Below are 20,865 nucleotides of genomic sequence, written 5' to 3'. Positions count from 1 at the left end.
GAGGTGGCCGGAGAAGCCGTCCTCGTCGTCTCGGCACCCGAAACCACGGGTGTGGTCGAGACCGTCGGAGTAACGGAAGCAACCTTGCCCTTCACTCGAACCACCTTCTTCCCAAGGCTCGACAAGGGTTCGTCTTTCTTGGACCTCATTTTTTCATACATGCCCTTGTTGAATTTCGTCGTCATCTCTGCAAAAGGGAAAAATTTGTAAGAGAAAGAGTAAATTGAACAAGTACAGCCTCAGGGTCAAGACCGACGAACTTAGAAGCTTACTCTTCTTTCCCTCGATATCAAGGCTTCGTAAGACGTAGGGAGACGGATCGGGGCCGAGGTTGTAGAAAGCGAGTGTCCTCGGGTCTACCAAGTCGTCCCAATTGTCAATGGATTGGGAATAAGTGATGGCCGCCTCAACGCGCTCCTTGTACCTGCTTTTCAACTTCGGTCTTCGTTTAGCTGCACGAGGACGAAGGAAATTAGCAACAATCACCCAAAAATATATATATATATATATATACATACGTAAGAAAAAAAAAAGGGGGCGAGAAAGAAGACTGACGCACCTAAGGTCGGGGTTCCCCACCGACGAAGCAACCTGGGGATCTCACCCCAGTCCTGGCTGGAGGGAGTCTCAAAATTGTCCCCAGACACAAACACATATCTGGACTTCCAGTACCTGAAGGACGAAGGTAAGCCCTTGACGATCCTGGTTCTTCTCTCCCAAGGTACTAGCTCGTAATACCCGTACTCTTTGGACTCTTTTAGACGGTATAAATATACGAGCTCGTTTACCTTAATCATATCCCCGTTAGATGCCAACCATATTTCCATACAGTTGACCACTATTCTCCACGAATTGGGCATAAGCTGCCCGAGGGCAATCCCCAGATATGCCAGGAGCTCCATCACAAACGGGTGGACGGGGAGCCTAAGTCCACAAGTGAAAGCGGCCTCATAGAAGCACACTTCACCGGGGAAAAACGAGCAAGCCCTGTCGTCGTCAGTGGGGCGACGAACACGAACCCGCTCTGGGAATTGAAATCTATCCCTAAACCGACTGACGGCGTCGGAATCTAATCCGCACGGCTCCACGAGGGCATGGAAAGCCCTAACCTCTCTAAAAGTCGAGACGGCCGTATCTCCCTCCATATGATCGTCGCTAGACGACAACCCAGTATCGAGGTCACTAGACCTAACCTCTGACATCAACTTAAGCTTCTTCACCAAATCTTCAAACCAATCGACGGACTCTCGGAGCAATGGGAATAAATCACCCAAAACAACACCTAAACTGCTACCCTCAGAAACAAAGCCCCTCAAATTGGGGAAAGCACCTAATGACCCTCCTAAGCGAGCAAAAAGAAAAGAAATTGAAGGACAGGTTTCCCTAACCTCTAAATTACTGACCATGAACTTCCAGTCTACAAAGAAGAATACTAAGATTCCCACAGAAAGAAGGGAGAAACAAACAGGGAGAACCACACAAAAAAAAAACAAACAAAAATCAGATACTTGCAAAGAAAAAAAAGAAAAAAGAGAGAGATTGAAGAAGCTTACCTCGAAGAAAGCAAGGAGCCCAACAGCCAAGAACCAAAAAGGAGCAAAGAAACGTACGAGGAGGATGCTTAGAGGAGAAAAACTGGAGTTTGGAAGGAAATGAAAAAGTAAAGTGCAGAGAAATGAGTTTAAAAGCCAAAATAGAAGTGAAAACCGAAAATCGGCGGGAAACCCAAGGGTCAGTCCCTTTCCAACCCCATCACGCCACGTGGCCACGACCCACGTAACGCCGCCGTAACGCATTCAATGCGGCACGAAATCCTAAAGAACAAAGAGAAAAAGAAAAAAAAAACTGTTCGGCTTCCACGATCGTCACTGACGACCATAAAGCCCGGGGGCATCTGATGGTACTGACGAATACGTAACTGACGAGGATAAGTATAGACGAAGCTGCCTCCACGGACGAACATGACCAGTATCTACGTCATCAAAAAGAATTAATGCCATTCAATGCTGCCAATAAAGCTCCAACCGTTACAAGACCAGCTGGACGAACCAACGGGAACGCATTAAAGTCCATAACTCCACCAGAGACGTTATCAGGGAGTCATTAACACTCCAACTGCTACAATCCCCAAGGGTATATAAAACCCTCACAACACCAATACAAGGTACATAAAAAAAAACAACATCACCACCTGAATCATTTTTTCTGGTATTTCAATCATTATCTTCTTCGATACTGACTTTATCATCGGAGGCGTTGTGGCAGGCACCACACCGGTGACCACTTGAGTGAATTCCTGCTCCCACAGGTTCGTTAGAGTACTTTCAGGAGCCTTCTGGACGAGTCCAAGCAAATCAACGAGATACTGCTTCATCAAATATCATGTATTATCAAGATTTTTTTTAAAATATTCAATTTGATCTCTAAGGACAAACAACACTTACATAATTTGAAAGTTGCTTGTTCCAAACTTCTTATTTCACTAAAATCCACGGATTAAAAGTACTACAGTGACTCTTTTCCCAAAAACGCTAAACCAAACTTCAGAAGTAATTTTTGTATTTTACTCTAAAAAAATAAATATATTTCTTAAACTTTTTTTTTTTGTATTAATCACCATTCCTTTATTTGAAAAATATGTGATTTTTTTTTTTTTTTGAGAAACTTGAAAAATATGTGAAATGGTTTTGTTTTATCAGGGGTTTAACTAAGGGCTTTTACATCATATCTTATTAAATTTGATCTTTTTATTAAGGAGGACAGTGGTCACAACAACACCGTTTGAAGCCCTAAAATCACAGTTTTTCGTAGAGACTCGAATTAACAAATACAGTATTAGTGACACACTTACTCACACACTCACTGACATTCTCGTAGTCTTGGGTTATTCCTTTTTAGAGGAGACGGAAACGGTGACAGCCACACCAAGGCAGCTAAAGTGACAACATTCCCCCCAAAATGAGGGGCAAAGCGTCACCATCAACGCCAACTCCACTACAAATGCTAAGCCCACCCCAATCAGAATCAGATACTACCAAAAGGGAATTGCAGATTGTCTCCACGTCACCCTTCAGACTTCCCGATGATTGGTTCGTTGAGTTTAAGACCCGTCGCAATAACACCGCCTCCCCTGGCCGTGTCGACAAGGTACTCTCTCTCACATTTTTTTTTAATTATAATATAGGGTTTATTTAGCTTTGAGCTTGTTGGAATTGCTTGACATTGTTAATGATGTATGCATGGTATGATTAACATGCATATTGATTGAGTGTATTTGGGATATTTTAGTAGGGTTTTAGCTAATGTTAATTTCTTGCTTCATATTGTTAGATCCTTTTGCTGATTTTAATTGAACAATGAATGAAATTTTGTTATTGAATAGAAAGCAATGCTGGTAAAAGTGTGCGCATACATAGGGTCTCTTATTAGAGCGCAAAGTGCAAGCGCTCGCCTGGTTGAAGTAAAAGCGTACATTTTTCAAATATGAATTTAATAACTTAACATATAGTAAAAATTTATATCAAAACTCAAAAGTTGTACATTTTACCTATTAGGTAAGTGCAATTGTGTGATGTTTTCAAGTTCTAATTTTACTTAACTTATTTCAATTCTTAATATATTTATATAGTTAATTGAAAACAATTGACAATGTACTATAATATAATAAAACATAACCACGATAGTTATATCAAATGATGTATATGGTTCAATCAAGATACATCTAAAAATCGGAGACCAAAAGGTACAAGAGTAGTAAATTAGTCTTGTTTGACATTTAATTTAAAAAATTGTTTATGTAATACACCACCTGATGAATAGTGGTTGTCTAGTAAATTATGGTCCATGTCATTTCTTTCAAGATCAAGCAATGAATTTTAACGATTTGTATCTTTTTTAGCATGTTAGATTATGGTACATTGTCCTGTTTTTATTTAACATGTTAAATTATTGAGGTATTATAAATCTAACAGTACTCATTGTCAGCTCAACTGTTACTTCCCTCTCTCATAATTATGGGATGGAGGTGAAGTTGTTGGTTCAAGATCCTTTGGGTGCGTAGTAATTTTAACTTTTTTTCTCTTAATGATAAGTAATTGTAATTTATTAAAATTGGAAAAGCATATACAGGAAGAGATTTGAAAAATAGAAAGAAACAAAAGAAAGAAAGGAAAGCTAAAAGATTTAGCGATACAAATGTAAAGGTCTAAAAACTCCATCAGAGAAAAGGTTGAGATGGTGGAAGGGCATGTTGCCCATTTGAAGAAAGTAAGTTACCAATAATAAAAATCTAACATACTCCTGATATTCTAGTTGTTAATTTCTTTCAAAACAACTTTTAAGACCCATATTGTTTGAACAAGGCATCTGCTGTGATGACAGTTCTTCTGCCATATATCATATGGTGTTATTTTCTAGCTGCCTGCAATAATGTAGAACCTGCAGATATCATGACAACCTAAATCTGCATGCATTTTTTTCCTCTCTCTCTCTCTCTCTCTAAAATGAGACTTTTGCAACTCTGGTCATTGTTATCATCCCCCTCCCCTAGCCCATCCCGTTCCTTGGGGATAGGAATGTGTTTCTTAATTTTGAAAGTTGAATATTAGGGCTGTTTTCTTTGGAACTTCTTTAACTAAAATTGATAATGCATCTGATATTGCGCAGTATTATCATGAGCCTGGGACTGGACGGATGTTTCGTTCTCTGATAGCTGTTAAGAGATATCTAACAGAAGAGAATCAATATACGCCTACACCTGAGGCAGTGAAAGCAGGAAATGAAAATACTGTGAGTTCTAAAAGTTACTTGGCAGATATGGATAAACAAGAATTCTGTTAATAAAAGGACCTCAAAATTTGCTTGATTTGTTGCTTTGAGAATATTGTGGGTTTTTATTTTTTGAACTTTTGGTTGAAACTTGCTCACTCCAGATAAAAAAAATATCACTATTGTAAATGCAGGAAATGTACATGCTCATCTTTCTATCGAGGAAAAAAAAAAACTATATTTGATCATTAGTTTGGCATATAAAGTACATGATGATGGGGCTTTACTTCTTTTGTTTCTGGTAACTTGCTCTTAAGTATATTACAAGCCAAGGGAATTGTTGGTGAAAAAAGATTGTTTTTTGATAATTCTATGACTTACACACCCATACAAGATTGAAAATTTGAATTCATGCTTTACCCCATTCTTAGGGAGGGAGAGGAGATGCCTCCTACTTTTTCTTAAATCTGTAACCCGCTCTTGTGCTAGACTATTTACTAAATTTTAGTAGAGCTATTTAGTGTAGTGGTGTAGGCAGGGAATTTGTTTGAAAGTGCAGGATGGATTGAGGGGTCTATCATGATCATAAACAATAATAAAATTGTGACTCACCATAGAATGAGTTTCATTCAATACATCTAATATGTTGATTTGTAACTTGATTTGATGTTTCTAAGCGCTGGACCCATTTTTCCAAAATATAGTCAGAAGCAGCTGACTTTCCCTTTTATCTTGTTTCTTTCTTCTTTTTCCATGGAAGGTAACACAAATTTAATTATTTGGCCCATTTAAATGGTCTCTTGTGTTGTGATGCCCTTGCTTTGAAAGATTGGTAAAAACAGAAAGGCTTAAAGTGCCCAAATTATGAAGGTAAATTCCTTAATAATAATGCTGAAGCTGCTGCAGATGCAAATCGTGGTCCGCACCATGAGGAGCACCTCACACTTTAAGCTGCCTGATGATTGGGTCATTGAAGAAAAGCCCCGTTGCAATGCCAACTATGCTGGTATCATTGACAAGGTACTTTTATGTATGTATTAATGTACACTTATTTATGTATAAGGTAAATAATATGCTTTATGTCTTAGCAGAATGCTTTATATATATGTAGTAAATTTGTTACTACAGAATTCTTGATATGGGTTAAGTCACTTCACTTTTCACTGATCTTATATGACCATTTGAGGGGAATTTAGTATTGGCATTGTAGAAACTTTTATTTGCTTAAAGTGTCTAGTGATGAAAAAAATTTGCTGGGAATATCTCAAATATGCAAATGAATGTTAACAATTTGGATCTAGATTTGTGCCTGAATTGACTTCCAATGGACCCCAGGGAAAAAATTTGAAGTCAAAAACAGCTGTTTTGCTTACCATTGTTTTCTGTTTCCTTTAAAAAAAAAATGAATGTAAGATAAGGTTTAAATACCTCTTTATTTATCCTGGGTTGTAATCTCTAGGGTCAAGAACAATGACATTGGGCTTAAGATAAGAAAGTGATGTCATTTCCGAAATTTTAAAGGTCTCAATAAAGGAGTTGTCATCCTTATATAATAAAATATTCTTGCTAATGATGAGTTTCTAATAAATCCTGTTCTGGGCCTTTCAATAGTTGAGGGTGGATACCAAGGTTGCCTTCTTATGCTAAACATGCATTGTTTATCCAATTATTTTATATTGAACAGTTATTACATGTATTCCTCCAAAATCTATGGCATATTGTACTTTTGGATGATCCATTGTCCTGAAAGGAAACTATATAAGTTTGGTTCCAGCATACCTTCCTCTTCTTGCTTGCACTCAGAGGCTTCACAGCTACTTTGTCCATAATACCTTTCATTAATAAGCATACTTCTTTAATCATGAAAATGGAAAATGTTATCTTTTTATGCAGTATTATATTGAGCCAGGGACTGGGCAGCGGTTTCGTTCTTTAGTAGCAGTTGAGAGGTACCTAACACAAGCAAATGAAAATACAGCAACACGCAAGGCATTGAAACCAGGCGATCAGGTTAGTGTGGGTTTAGTTATTGTTACTGCTTAAACAAGAATTTATTTTCACTTCTGCAATTCATAACTGTGTCTATCTGTGCTTCTTTTTCAGACTTCACACTATTGTGGTTTATGGAAAAAAAATATTTCCAGTGATATACATTCTTTGGATGTTGTTAGCAAGGACCTAGAAGATGAAGAAGATACAGTTACACTCAAGGCATTGAAACTGTACAATAGTTCAACAGTGAGTTTAAGGATTAATTATGGTAAAACAAAAATTCTGTTGCTGTTGAATTATTTTTTTCTGTATGAAAAATTTGTGCCTTTTGCAGCCTTCAAAAAAAACTGCTTCTCGGAAGAACAATAATTCTAGCAAGGGGGTTAGTACTTCTGCCAGCCCACCTGAAAAGATAAATTGGGTTCTGTCTGGTCCTGGGGGGCTTATATGGAGTGCTTTCATGGATGAGTCTATTGTTCCTGAATCTGAAAAGCAAAAATGGTCTGAGACATTCATCACAACCTTTCAAGACAGGAATTTTTAATGCGCAGTTTTGAGGTATTACTGTTTTAATAGAGCTGAGTTCTTATAATGGTATAATGTCTTTTGCTATCTTTGCCTCTTGTGGCATACTCCTTTACACATTCATGCGTATTGTTAATTCTTGGAAATTCGTGGAAGTTCAATAATTTGTTAACAAAATTCTTGGGAATACAATTTTTATAAATATCCTCATCCATATGAAACTCTCAAAAGGTTAGATTTTTGTATGTCTTGTCTTCATGACAATTACTAATATGACACTTAAAACTGTACTTTTCATTCAAAAAGAAACCACAAAGTTATCAATGTTTATCAATGTTGAAGGGCATTTTTTCATTACGATGAGGCTAGTATATTTATCAATGGTATAAATTTTTAAATGATTAAACATAAATACAATATTGTCTTGTCTTATAATTAATTTTGGTTTACCTCCCAGGAATGGGTCCAAAGGGCCCTGCCTTTATGAGATTTTACATCATCGGGGAAAAAAAAAATTGTCTTATATACAGTACAAATTTTAATTATGAGCATATCTAAATAACAATAATTTTCAACTCAGATTTTAAGAAACTCATTTTTCATGGGATGACAATATCTCTTATTCCTTCAGTTATTTATTTTGTTTTGCAGTGATGACTAGCAGAGGAGGAATACAAAAATAATGCATGATGCAGGAAAGTTGGTTATCAAGTATTTGATGAGCCAGGTCCAGATTAATCTTAAGCTTAAATATCAGTGTTAATATAGTGTGTAGATTAAATTTCTAACTATGCCAACCATTGTATAAATTGGCTGTTTCCTTTGCTGAAGGTAGTGATAATGTTTCTATCCATCTCAAAGATAATCATATGCTTGGTGTGACTTCAAACAAATTCTGAGCAAAGAAATGTTAAGCATGCCTGTCCATGGATCCATAGTAGGATTGGATGTACTATCAAAAGTTATATCAGAGCTTCTTGTGATGAGCTTCCACTAATTCTACTTGATTCTTATTCAGTTTAACAAAAATCCTGATGGACTCTCCCAACCATTAGATAGAGCAATACCTATGGATCAAAAGTGGAAAATATGAGGAAACCCTTATCAACTTTAACTGGATAATGTATTAATTTATTCTTGATGAATTTTGAGCTGATTTCCACCAGTTGTATTGCCCAGTAACCAACCTGTTAATAAGCTCTAGTTCAAATGGTACTTCCTCATACTACAAGAGTGGGTTGATGCAGATCAATTTTTTTAGAATTTATTGGTCTCCTGGTCTACACAATGGGCTGACTTCCCTTGGGTTCAGGCCCTTATAGCCCAAAACTCAATGCTATAAATCAACGGCATAAGGAGTAGTGTGTCATTAAAGGAAAATTATCTTATGAGGCAATGCTATGAGACATCTCTTTCTCACAGCATGTGAGACTTAAATGTGTCATAAGAGGGGGGGTCCTATAAAACTGTCTCATAAGAGCATCACCATTAGGTGTGCCAAATGTAAAATAATTGGCATTTGGCACCCAAAAAAAAAAAACCCTTCTCAGAGGTGTTCTAAATTCTATAAATTTTGACATACTTGAACAGTACCGTTCCATCTTTGGAATGGTGTGGACAAATGTGCTAAAAAAAATTTTTATTCATTTCCTCTCTCTTCATTTATGACTCTTTCTTCTCTCTCTTTCTTTTCTTCTTTCATTCTCCGCCTCACTTCATCTTCTCAGTTCTTCTCTTCCTTTTTTTTCTTATTTCTTTCTCCAAAACCTCCACCTCTCCATTTTTCTTACTTCCTTCCCCACCCCCGTTTTCTTTTCTTTGGAATGGTGTGGACAAATGTGCTAAATTTTTTTTTATTCATTTCCTCTCTCTTCATTTATGACTCTTTCTTCTCTCTCTTTCTTTTCTTCTTTCATTCTCCGCCTCACTTCATCTTCTCAGTTCTTCTCTTCCTTTTTTTTCTTATTTCTTTCTCCAAAACCTCCACCTCTCCATTTTTCTTTCTTCCCCCCCCCCCCCCTTTTTCTTTTCTGTCACTTTCTCTGTGCACCTTCTCTATCTTCTTTTTTTCCTTATCACTCTTCCTCTGTCTTTGTTTTTCTCCACCTAGGCTGTTGTCATTGAGATTGGCCGCCGTGGAGGTCTCTTATTCTGATCTCCCTCTGTTTTTTTTTTTTTTTTCCCTTTTTCTTTTTCCCTTCGGTGGTGGATTCCATGTGATTGTGATTATGGGCTGTGCTTGGGTATGGTGGTGCCGGCCTGTGCTGTGTATGGTGGGGTTTTGTTGAAAATTTTGAGTTTTTTTCTTTTTTTCTTTTGTTGTGGTTTTTGGATTTGGAATTTGTTAGAGGATCCGGTGATTGTTGTTGTAGTTTGTGGTAGTGGTTGTTGTTGTGGCGGTGGTTGTTGGTTCTTGGATGGTGGTAACTGCCACTAGGTTGTGTGTTTGTATGCTGCTGGGTTTTAAGTAAATATATTATTTTAATATGTTGAATATATTATTTTAATGTTTAGAGAGAAAGAATAGAACATGGGATGAATAGTGTATTGTAAAATGATGTGGTAAAATAATAAAGTAGGCTTTTGGTATGTCAAAATGACATTTTTTATAGAATAGCTAATGGTGATGCTCTAAGATACTCCCTTGGCATTAAATTTGGTCCAACACTTTGGAAGTTAGCTAATTTAGTCAATAAATTTCCTTCGTGTTGATAAGAGTGAAATGGGATCAAATTTTCTCTAAAATAAAAAATCGATAAGAATGAAATGAGAGCAAATTTTCTCCAGTATCGAAAAACAGGGATTTTAATTTTTAAGGGAAGTGGCCTACGTACTAAGCATTGTGTGGCCCATATGTGCAATTAATCTCTGATTAAAAATAAAAACAACAATAACAATTTTAGTTAGGTCGAGCTATCACAATAAAGTAAGTGATCATGGCTTCATTCCTACCTGGTAGGAAAAAGAAAAGAAATTAAAATTTATATTTCATATAACCATTGCCTAATATACTTTCTAGAGTGTGAGTATATGCTGAAATTTTTTTTGTCAAAATAAAAAAGTAGAGGATGGATTTTGATCATGAATCTCATGCAATTGGTACATGCAACACTTCTCTCACGTCCAGGTGAGATCCATACTAATGGACTAAACATGCATGTAAGAGTTATTTTACACCTAGTTGTAATGTAGGTAGGACACCAAATTCACATAGAAAACTTTCAAGATTTTGAAGGGAGAGTTCCTCTAATTTGATCCATGATCGTGACTGTGTAAACCCTGAATTGGAAAAGTTTTGTTATGGAAAAAATTAATGTAACGGAATAGATTAAAATGGATTTTAGAAAATATATGAAATATTTTCTTGTTTCGAAGTTTTGTTAAAAAAAAAAAAAAAAAAAGGAATGCGCATGGGAATCTTATTCTATTTTGTTTTTATATATGCATTCTCTAAGTTGAATAAATGATCTATTCCCCTCATTAATTGAAGTTTTGTTAAAAAAAAAAGGAATGCGCATGAGAATCTTATTCTATTTTGTTTTTATATATGCATTCTCTAAGTAGAATAAATGATCTATTCCCCTCATTAATGAAGAGAAAATACTAGAGATGATAATTTAAACCTCCCCCCCCCCCCCTCATAACAATTAAAATATATATATATATAATTTTATAAGTGATTTATTCCCCTCATTAATTGAAGTTTTGTTAAAAAAAAAGGAATGCGCATGAGAATCTTATTCTATTTTGTTTTTATATATGCATTCTGTAAGTAGAATAAATGATCCATTCCCCTCATTAATGAAGAGAAAATACTAGAGATGATAATTTAAACCTCCCCCCCCCCCCTCATAACAATTAAAATATATATATATATATATATATATATATATATATATATATATATAATTTTATAAGTTTTAGGGTATGTTTGGGATTCACTTATTTTGCTAAAATGAAAAGGTAAAAGTTACTATAGATAAAAGTAAAAGTTAGCTAAAATAGTACAATGGGATCCATGAATAGTATCAAAAATTGCAGTGAAACCCGTGAATAATAGCAAAAGCAAATTAATAGTAAAATAAGTTAGCAAAATTAATTTTTGCTAAACGGACACTTAATAAAGCATATATATGTGCTTTTAGTCTTCAAGCTTTAAATTTATGGTGCTTGGTATTGTATTATTAAAATTATATTTTGTTGTAGATTTAAATTGTTTATATTGCCATATTGTTATGTTTGAATTGTTTTTGTATTTTTTTTTTATACTTGAGTTGTTGTGTTGTTATACTTTGAAGATGTTTTCTAATGTTAGAACTTTTTTTTTTTTTTGTGTTTTATGAGTTTGGATGTAACTTATGATATATTTTAAATAAACTTTTTATAAATCATACAAAAAAAAAAATTTGAGGGTGGTGGAGCGGGTACCCCAAGTGCCCGGTAGGACAAGTAAGGAAGAAAAAAAAAAAAAAAAACCGAAGCAAGTGTGGGCCAAAGTAGGGAATAGGAAGATTGTAAAAACTTTTACATTTGGCCTCTCGGGTAATGCACTCATTTTGTGCTTTGATGCTACAATATAACATATTATAAGTTTGAAAAGACCTGATACTGATGCTCTTATTCTCTTTAAAAACTAATGGTAAGAGCCGGTAAACATGATAATTATATCGACAGCCAAAGCTCATGCTCCGTGAGTGTATGTGTGTGTGTATATATATATATATCACACATGTTCATTTTATCTTTTCTTAAATTTGAATATTACTTCTAAGAGTCTCCACAGCTGGGAATTCTATCTCATCCTATTTTACCATCTCAAAAAACTACTTTATCAATTATATAATACAATTTTACAATACTCTCAACATTTCAACTTTTATTTTCCTATTCTACTCATTAAAATAATATTTCTACACAATAAAATAATATATCCCACAATCACCATCATTTACAATACAACATATTTTTTATTCTTTCTCTCTTTCTTTCTGTTCAAGAACCACCATCACCACCACCGCTGCACTACACACCACTACCACCACCAGCAACCCATAATCTACTGTCAACACCACAATAAAAAATAATTAAAAAATAAATAAAAACCAGACCATCAACACCACCCTCTCTGACCATCAACACCACAAAAAAAAAAAAAAAAAAACACAGCAACCCATGGTCAAAAACCAGACCCTTGCCGCTGCACCTACTGCCCAAGTCGTTGCACCACCAGACCCACGTCACTGCATCCACTGACCACACCATTGCCCACCAAAATCACACCTATTGAAATCAACCCACCGCCACCCATCGACCCAAAACCCACTCCAACACAAATCACAACCAACCTGACCCACATGACCCAATACAAACCCATCGTGATCTCCATTGCTAACCACTGCAAAGCCACATAATCTTCACCCACAAACACAACAAAAAATTTATGAAAACCGGATTGCTCAATTTGCCACTAGGTAGCTCAATTTTATTGAAGCTTCAAGGAAGCAGATTCGCCACTGGGAAGCTTGAAGGAAGTTGATTTTGTCAGTTTGAAGAGAAAGGGTCATCTACACATGCAAGAATGTCGGTTTGAAGAGGGTCATCGGGGCACCGATGCCTCGTCGGTTGAGTGAATCGGTAAAGGGATCGGAGCAACAATGCCTCATCGGAATCACTATCGGAGAGAGAGGGTCATCGGAGAGAGAGAAGCATCTAACTTATCGGAGAGAGAAGGGCATCGGAGAGAGTCTTGGGTCTAAAGAGAGCAGAGAGCAGATGAGAAAGAGAGAAGGAAGAGAGAGAAAAGAAGAGAAATAATGAGAGAAGAGAGAGAAATTTCTGGGTTAAAAAAGAGGAGAGAGTATTAAAAAATTATTATTTTATCCCATTTAGCTACAGTATCATCTTACATTTAAGATGGTACTATAGCTATATGTCAAAAAAAATTTGGCCTTTTCCAATTTGGCCTTCCCGTTGCTGAGCAATTTTTGGGCCTGAATGCCAAATGTAAATTACATTTGACATATACCGGGCCCACTGCTAATGCTCTAAGGGTTCTTTTGCTCCAAAAAAAGAGAAGCCTTTATTGAACCCAATGTTCACAATTTTTAAATATGAATTTTCCTGATTGCCATAGCACAGAATATGCCTGTATATACAAACACACGCGCACACACGATGTTCTCTTCTAAGTGGATATTTCTATTTGCAAATCTGAGTTAGCTCAACGGTTCTTCCCTTCCCCTTCAAGCAACAATATATATTGTCAAGGAATTATCAGCCCTTTAATCATTCGTGCTTTGAGCATTGATGCTGCAACTTCCAATTGAAGCTTGGTCACTTCCATCAGTGCAGAGGTGAAAGCAACTTCTGTTAAAGAAAATGGGGACAAATTTGGGCACAAGAACCATAGCCTCCCAAGTAAAATTGCTCCGGCATGGTTAATGAATTCTAATACTTCCAGGACTAAGAGCATCAACAAAAGATAAAGAAACTGAATGTGCACCAATATTTGAAACAGAAAATCACATTCAAAAATATAAAGATATGAGATGGTCATAACAAAAATACATGGGGAGTGCTAAATCTCTCCAGCATTTATTGGACACGTCCAATAATGGAGCAATTTTTTTTTTTTTCTAATACAAAATCTCGAGCTCTCACTTTGGTTGTCTCAGCCTGCCATCTGGTTCCTTCTTGAGTCTTAACCAGTAATGCGCTGTCTTCCTTAAATAATTTACAACTTCGGACAAAAACAAATAAATATGAATTCAACTTTATATTTTTCAGGAGATCCTGACCCAGAAGCTCCTCATAAATTAAAAGACAGCAATCTTTAACCAACTAAGTCCGAAATCAGAAATGGAAAGTTGATTAAGGTGGCAACCTTCCAGACAAGTAGAGAGACAACCTATCTCTCATATGAATACCCTTTATGTCCTCAGTTCCACAAACCTGTTGGTGGTAACCTGAGTCATGGTCATGAGACAAAGGTACTTCGTCCTGTGCCTCATCTTCCATGTCAATAACAATGTTATGAAGCAGGCAGCAAACAAGAATAATCCTCGGCAACCTATGTTTGTCAGGCCTCCACATCACTCCTTGAATAATTCTCCACATGTCTTTCAACCTTGCCAATGCCCTGTGTGCCACCATCTGAGTGGCATGATGCCGCCTATTGAATTCAGCTTTTGACTCAGGGAGTTCTTTCCCTTCATAGGGGATGATAAGATAGGGAAGTAAAGAATAGCCTAAATCCCCAATTATGTATTCCCTTATTTCTGATCCTTCGGGGAGCTCTAAATTTTTCCCATTCAACCTCTCTCCTTTATCACATAGTTTGCAGAAGTTTGAACTCTGAAACACTAACCAGTCCTTCATTTTTCCTGGCCATCCAGTGACTATGTCTCGGAACCTCATGTCTGGGTCTACAACTGCCTGCAACACCATGCTATGATTCTTCTCAGGATCAAGCCACACATTACTTGTGGGGTCTGATGCAGGCAAACACATCATGATATGGGTTGTATCGATCACACCACAGCAATTAGGAAGGCCACGTATTTTCTCAAATTTAGATTTTATTTCTGTCGTTTCAATTTCAGTGGAAGGCCACTTCAAGTGGTGAAGCCCCCTCTCTTCCATGGATTCCACAAAACGCCAGGTCACTTGGGAGACAGTTGAGTGGTTCAGCCCAAATGAATCACCAATTGTCACTAGTGACTCACCAGAGCTAAGTCTTCTTAAAGCTACAGCAACTTGATCGCATAAAGACAAAGGCTTGCCATTTGTAAACATATAATGTGCAGACTTAGCCATCATATCTTCCTTCACAAGTGAACATATGTAGTCAAAGGTTTTTCTGGATATCTTAAAAACAGATTCAAACCTATCTAAACCCTTCGACGGAGATTGAAGACCTGCAGTGAGGACCAAGGAAGAGAGAAATTTACTATTTTCGAATGAGCAGTGTTTAAATTTGGTTCAAATGCCCTCTGTAGAAATTAACAGTAAATCACATGCAACCAACATTGTCCTCAACTACACTAAGAGAACATATGTAACACATATATATAGAATTTTAAAATGAAGTGTACAAGTTTGTATGCTAGGTACACCAAAAGGGATTCCCAGAACTGATATTAATGTAAAATAAAACAAACAAACTGGTTGAAACTGATGTAGCTGGTATAATCAATTAATGGATTAATTCGGACATGATTTGTTTTGACTTTTGAGCATGCAAAACAACAAAAGGTGCAGACAACTAAGAAAGCATTATAAAGAAGATTGACATGGTGTGATTGTTGAGGCATGTTATAACATAATTTTTTCCCCTCATCACTCAACAACTAAGTTGACATTCATTCCAAGGTAAACTTGCAGGTATAACATTTGGCTGCTACTCTGGACTAACCAAATTTCTATAGTGAATTCATTTCAACTTACGCAAACCCAGCCCAAACTTCTCCAAAAATAAAGAAATAGTTAAACATACAGATAAGTGCCAGCTCTCATGCTAGGCTGCTCTGAGGTTAAGGGATCAATAGATGAGAAACATATATTCATCTACAAAAGTATAAAACGTGTGATGCAGGTTGAATGGGTTTCATTTTCTTTTTCACCAAGGTGAAATTCTCCTCCATTCTAAACATTGAAGGAGAGATTTTTAAACAGCTTCTTTCAAAAGAATTCAAACTTGAATACCGTAAGGTGAAACCATGCATACTGGCTGCTGACAACCAATGTGGTATAATCAAGTATACCTGGGTTACTGTGAATATTCCAGTTCTTGTACATGATGAATCAAAAGGATCATTACTCAATATTGTTTAAAGACTACATGACTTTTAGAGGTACAAGTACATACCCATACAGTTCTTGGGCAGAGGATCCAAATCAGAGAACCACCTATCTCATTAGCTTTTATTTTATTTTATTTTTCTAAGTACCCACCATATTGTCCATTATCATAAAAAAGGCTCCAAATCTGTTTTGGAAGCAAGTGAAGGGATGAGAAATAATTAGATTTTCTTTGGCTCTCATTATTTGAATCAGAGGTAAGGAGACGAGAAGGAAGCATGAAAGAAAAACTTTAAAAATTTTCAAAAATAAAACCTCAGTAATTTTCTTACAATGAGTTATGCACACCATTTCCCAGAGGGTACACTTACTTTGCACAGACAAAAAAATAAATAAATAAAGTTTAAGAAAGAGAGAGATTTAAAAGAAAGTCTCTCTCCCTCATTTTCCCACCATGTTTTCCCCTTTTCTTCTACAAAGTAACATAGCAAATAAGTTTCATAACCTATATGTGCACCAACTTTAAGATTACCAGACTTGAATTATTAATGGTAAAAAACATCAAGCAATACAGAGTAGGAGCTAGCTCATTTCTAGCATGCCAAGAACTAATCTCATTTGGAACCATCAGTTAGTGTACTAAACACTTACATGTATATTATATCAATTTTTTATTCCATGTCAAATTAATTTATATAAGCTTATATTTTCCTAAAGTCTTTTAAAATTTCTCTAATTGTTCATTTGATTTCATTGATTTCTGTGCATAAATGTCCCTCTGTGTGTATTCAATTGCAAATAATTTAACTCATCAACCTCATGTAGCAGTTTGCCCTATATACCTGCCATTTATGGCTCATTGAAAGTTTCAAATTTTAGAACACCACCAGTTTCTTTTCAAGTACAAGCACAATCAAAAACCCATAAATATACATTGAAGTTCTTTACAATCTTAACTTTTGGTAAATCCTTGAAGCAATTTTTTAAGTTCCAAACCTATCACTAAGGGAAAAAAATACAGTATAGGGCTGCACTTGAACATTAGAGCAAAGATGTTGAATTAGTTATAGACTCAATAGAGAATTTTACTCTAGCTGAAGGTTGATTGAGACCTCATCAGTGAGCAGCAAGTAACTGAATGCCAAATTGACGTATTAAAATTTACAAGTCCTATAAATGTGATATACCACACAACATTCTATAATGTCTACAGCTGCTTTGTCATATTCACTCATGTTATGTATACATATGTGACACTTCTCTTTCTAGAGACTATTTTAGGTTTTATCTGAATCTACACTTAGGATTCACCTGAACTGGAATGGGATTGGGTTTTTCGTGGTGTTTTTCTTTTCTTCCTTTCTTTGGTTTGAGTAATGGGCTTTTAGAGTCATCACTTATCAGAATGTAAATGGGGCGCAGTGCATACTGATTTCCTATGGTTTGTAATGATGATGATGATGTGTTCTTTCTCCAAACCGCTACCCAAGAAATGGTGGCAAGGAAAACATATTCAAAAGAAAAATTAGGTTCTTGAAAAATTAGACTAATATAATTTTGACAATTATGCTACAGACACCTTAAAATGTAATTTATCAGCACTTATCAAAAAAATGATATTTATCAGCAAATGTAAAGCATATAAAAGAGTTGTTCCTAAATGCCTCTTCCTGCCCTATGTGCCTAATGAATGAGCATTTTCATTGATGATACAACTCTTAAGATATGATCAGTAGGACATCTAACCAGTGAATACATATCAGAGATAAATAAATTTTTAGACTCCAACAGCATGCATGAACATAAATACCATTATAAATATTCTTTTAGAGGCTGACCTCATAACTGCATATAAATAAACCAACAGCTAAAATTCCAAGCAAAACAACCCAAAAATGAATGGGCCTACCATCTCTACTACACCAAACAAGGTGGCTTATTTTTGACACAACATTAATGAATAAGTGAAGATGAAAGAAAATTTTGTTTAGCCAGCCTGATATCCCTTTGTGCATCAGAACTGAACTTCCCTCAATGAGTAAAATGTTCCATGTTAATACAAATCAATAATATCAAAGTTGTGACCTCAATGATGCTGTTCTCACTGTTATAAACAAATTGGCTGATCTATTGGAAACTAGAAAGGCAAATACTGCTCTATCCTCTTCATTAGAAAATCTTCAAGTAGGTCTAAGTCTTGCAATCTTTTAACTAGTTACTGACTGCCTCTGGACTTAAGATTAAATTACAAGTTTTCACAACTTTATTGTAATGATTGGATGCTTAAAGGCCTAATGGAAACTACTAATATTCCAAATCAAATTTCTATATGATAAAATTTCCTCTTTTTTGGAAAAGCAAAGGTCTAAATTTGATGAAATATTTAATAGATCAAACCAATATGTATGATGTATTCTTGATTTCTCAACCATCACCTCAACACATAGAAGAACAGAAACCAACAAAGAGTTTGAGGGAGCATCCTAGATTATGGTAAACATCGAAATTGTTGTATACTATGGACTACACTATTTTATATATGCCTCATAACATAATCAACCATTATACCATGCTTTAGGGAACAAGACCAGAATATCACCAACAAACAACTTCTGGATGGTATTGTTAGCAAAGACTTTCTCTTGCCTACATAAGCCATTCATTCTACATAAGCCATTCATTCTTTTTTTTATGCTTTCCTACTCCAATTGCTACAACTGCTTCTTTACAACCAGTTCCACCATTTAGTAGCAGAGTGTCTATTTATTTGCCACTGCAAGTGATGGTCATAATAATATTTACTTGCAGCTCAGAGGCAAAATATCTGAGAACTTTATTTTGGTTTTTGACATAAGACCTAATGGTAGTGGTTTATCAAATTTGTTTTGAAAACATAAACACTAAACCTATATATTACGATGTTACACAACAATTTGATAATTTGGACACCTTTTTATTAAAATAAAAAATATAAAAAAACAACAACAACAACAACTTAATTTCAAACCTCCCAGGACTTGGGCAGGGGATTTAATGGAAGCAGATTAAACTGAACATGTATCTGCAGAGTTTTATGTAATGACTCCCCGAAAGTAAAAATTCAAACTGCAATCATCCAAATATGGATTTGAGTTTTTTTTTTTTTTTTTCTTTTGCTTTTTCCTAAGCACCATATAAGAGAATTACATTTGTTTCATAGTAAAATAAGATTATTAAAATAAATAAAAAATAAAATCTCAGTTACTCTCAAATTTTCAACTGCTTGACATATTCAAAATAAATTATATAATTTGACTCTTTCGTAAAACCAATAAATAAACTACCTAAAATTATATATCCTATAAAACAATAAGAACAAATAATCCAAAGGCATTCTTCAATAACAAAGATACCATGCGTGCCCATTAATATATATATAATATAGCCTTATCCTTTCCCACGTTCACTAAGACAATAGAACCAGAATGTTAGGCAAACGGGACGACCTCAAAGTCAGATTAGGGATCCTTCTTACATACCTAAATGTATCTGTGATATTTCAGCATATAACTTGTATGAGAAAAAAAAGAAAAGAAAGAATAAACCCAATTGAATTAGCCAAAATTAAATTCATCCAATGAACCAAAATTTCATCAAAAAACTACATACCCATTATACCAAGAATGATCATTAAGAACAACATCAACATTTTCATAGCTGAACAAGAACAAAATAGAAACAGTAAACCAAGGAAACAAACAAACATAATCTTAAATGAGACATACCATTAATTCTCCTTGAGAACTCATCCCACCAATCTAGAGGTCCCTCCTCTGGGGACCCAGAAGCAGAAGCATTCTCTTCATGCTTCTTCTCTGGCTTTTTCCTCTTTCTGAACCCTCTTACAGGACCCATCACTAAAAACAACCCAATTGAATCAAAACCCAGAAACCTACCTGCTTCAAAACAACCATAAAATCAGAACCAAAGAAACTGTACAAGAATCACAGAAAAAAAAAAAAAAAAAAAAAACCAAAACCCATTAGAGATATTACACTAATATTTACCACAAACACAGCAAGATCATGAAAGAATGATGACACAAGTAGAAGTGGCTCGTAACATGCATAGAAGACTGTTACTTGCAAGTGTGGTAATAGCAGGTGTGTTTGTATGTATTGGTGTTTGAACTTTGAAGCATGCAAGAAGAAAATAAAAAAGAAAGAGCTAGATAATATAGGAAGAGGAAAAAAAGAGAGAGAGAGAGAGGAAAAAAAAAAAAAACTGTGTTGCTACATATGTGGGTTGGTGATGGTTTAAGACAATGTGATAAGAGAAGTGAAAGACATAGACATTGGTACTTTTAACACACACAGTATCTCTTTCTCAGTTTATTTTTAGATTTCCATAGAGAGAGGAGCTCTCCCTTGCTTTTTGAGGTTTGCTAGATTTGGTTAAAGTTTTCGGCTTTCTCTCAAATTTATGAAGAAAAACTAGGAGCATCTTCTCGTGCCACAAGGATTATTATTATTATTATTATTATTATTATTATGCATAATATATATATATATATATATATATATATATATAAAATAGGCTGAAGGAAATTAAGGACCAGGTTAACCGAAATTTCCGCTGTTCACCAAAAAAAAAAAAAAAAACATATATACCGTTATATTTTCTTTTTCTTTTTAGTTTTTTCATAAATGGCAACAAAGGTCTGTTTAGATACTATTTATTTTGTTGAGACAGAAAATTTATTATTGAAAGTATTGTACATAAAGGTAAAAGTTAGCTAAAATA

The 20,865-nt window shown here is 35.3% G+C and overlaps 2 protein-coding genes across 3 annotated transcripts; one reads left to right on the top strand and one right to left on the bottom strand.

The window, feature by feature from the left end:
* The first annotated feature begins 2,853 nt into the window (after positions 1-2,853).
* Positions 2,854-8,281, top strand: LOC142606983 (methyl-CpG-binding domain-containing protein 7-like). The gene is made up of 7 exons (XM_075778371.1): positions 2,854-3,147; positions 4,666-4,788; positions 5,674-5,787; positions 6,661-6,777; positions 6,871-7,005; positions 7,094-7,317; positions 7,936-8,281. Exons 1-6 carry the CDS (start codon positions 2,959-2,961, stop codon positions 7,301-7,303), a joined length of 888 nt encoding a protein of 295 aa, XP_075634486.1. The 5' UTR covers positions 2,854-2,958; the 3' UTR covers positions 7,304-7,317; positions 7,936-8,281.
* A 5,509-nt stretch (positions 8,282-13,790) lies between these two features.
* Positions 13,791-20,341, bottom strand: LOC142606780 (protein ALP1-like). Of its 2 annotated transcripts, none has more exons than XM_075778118.1 (3): positions 20,130-20,341; positions 19,848-20,018; positions 13,791-15,200 (listed from the first exon to the last, which is right to left on the bottom strand). In XM_075778118.1, exons 2-3 carry the CDS (start codon positions 19,975-19,977, stop codon positions 14,155-14,157), a joined length of 1,176 nt encoding a protein of 391 aa, XP_075634233.1. In that variant the 5' UTR covers positions 19,978-20,018; positions 20,130-20,341; the 3' UTR covers positions 13,791-14,154. The 2 variants fall into 2 exon arrangements, with proteins under 2 accessions (XP_075634233.1, XP_075634234.1); XM_075778119.1 differs by having other exon boundaries at positions 19,848-20,021; positions 20,130-20,329.
* Between the last annotated feature and the right edge of the window lie 524 nt (positions 20,342-20,865).

Source organism: Castanea sativa, chromosome 8 (genome assembly GCF_040712315.1).
Source record: "Castanea sativa cultivar Marrone di Chiusa Pesio chromosome 8, ASM4071231v1".
NCBI classification, from domain to species: domain Eukaryota; kingdom Viridiplantae; phylum Streptophyta; class Magnoliopsida; order Fagales; family Fagaceae; genus Castanea; species Castanea sativa.
Note: the sequence above shows the minus strand (reverse complement) of the source record. Positions and strands in the feature narration are given on the sequence as shown.

Excerpts from the sequence above, each read along its gene's own strand:
- LOC142606983 (XM_075778371.1), top strand. The coding sequence starts at position 2,959 with ATGAGGGGCAAAGCGTCACCATCAACGCCAACTCCACTACAAATGCTA. Across the intron at positions 3,148-4,665 it reads CCCCTGGCCGTGTCGACAAG|TATTATCATGAGCCTGGGAC; the intron begins GTACTCTCTCTC and ends GATATTGCGCAG. Across the intron at positions 7,006-7,093 it reads AACTGTACAATAGTTCAACA|CCTTCAAAAAAAACTGCTTC; the intron begins GTGAGTTTAAGG and ends TGCCTTTTGCAG.
- LOC142606780 (XM_075778118.1), bottom strand. The coding sequence starts at position 19,977 with ATGGGTCCTGTAAGAGGGTTCAGAAAGAGGAAAAAGCCAGAGAAGAAG. Across the intron at positions 15,201-19,847 it reads GTTCTCAAGGAGAATTAATG|GTCTTCAATCTCCGTCGAAG; the intron begins GTATGTCTCATT and ends TCCTCACTGCAG.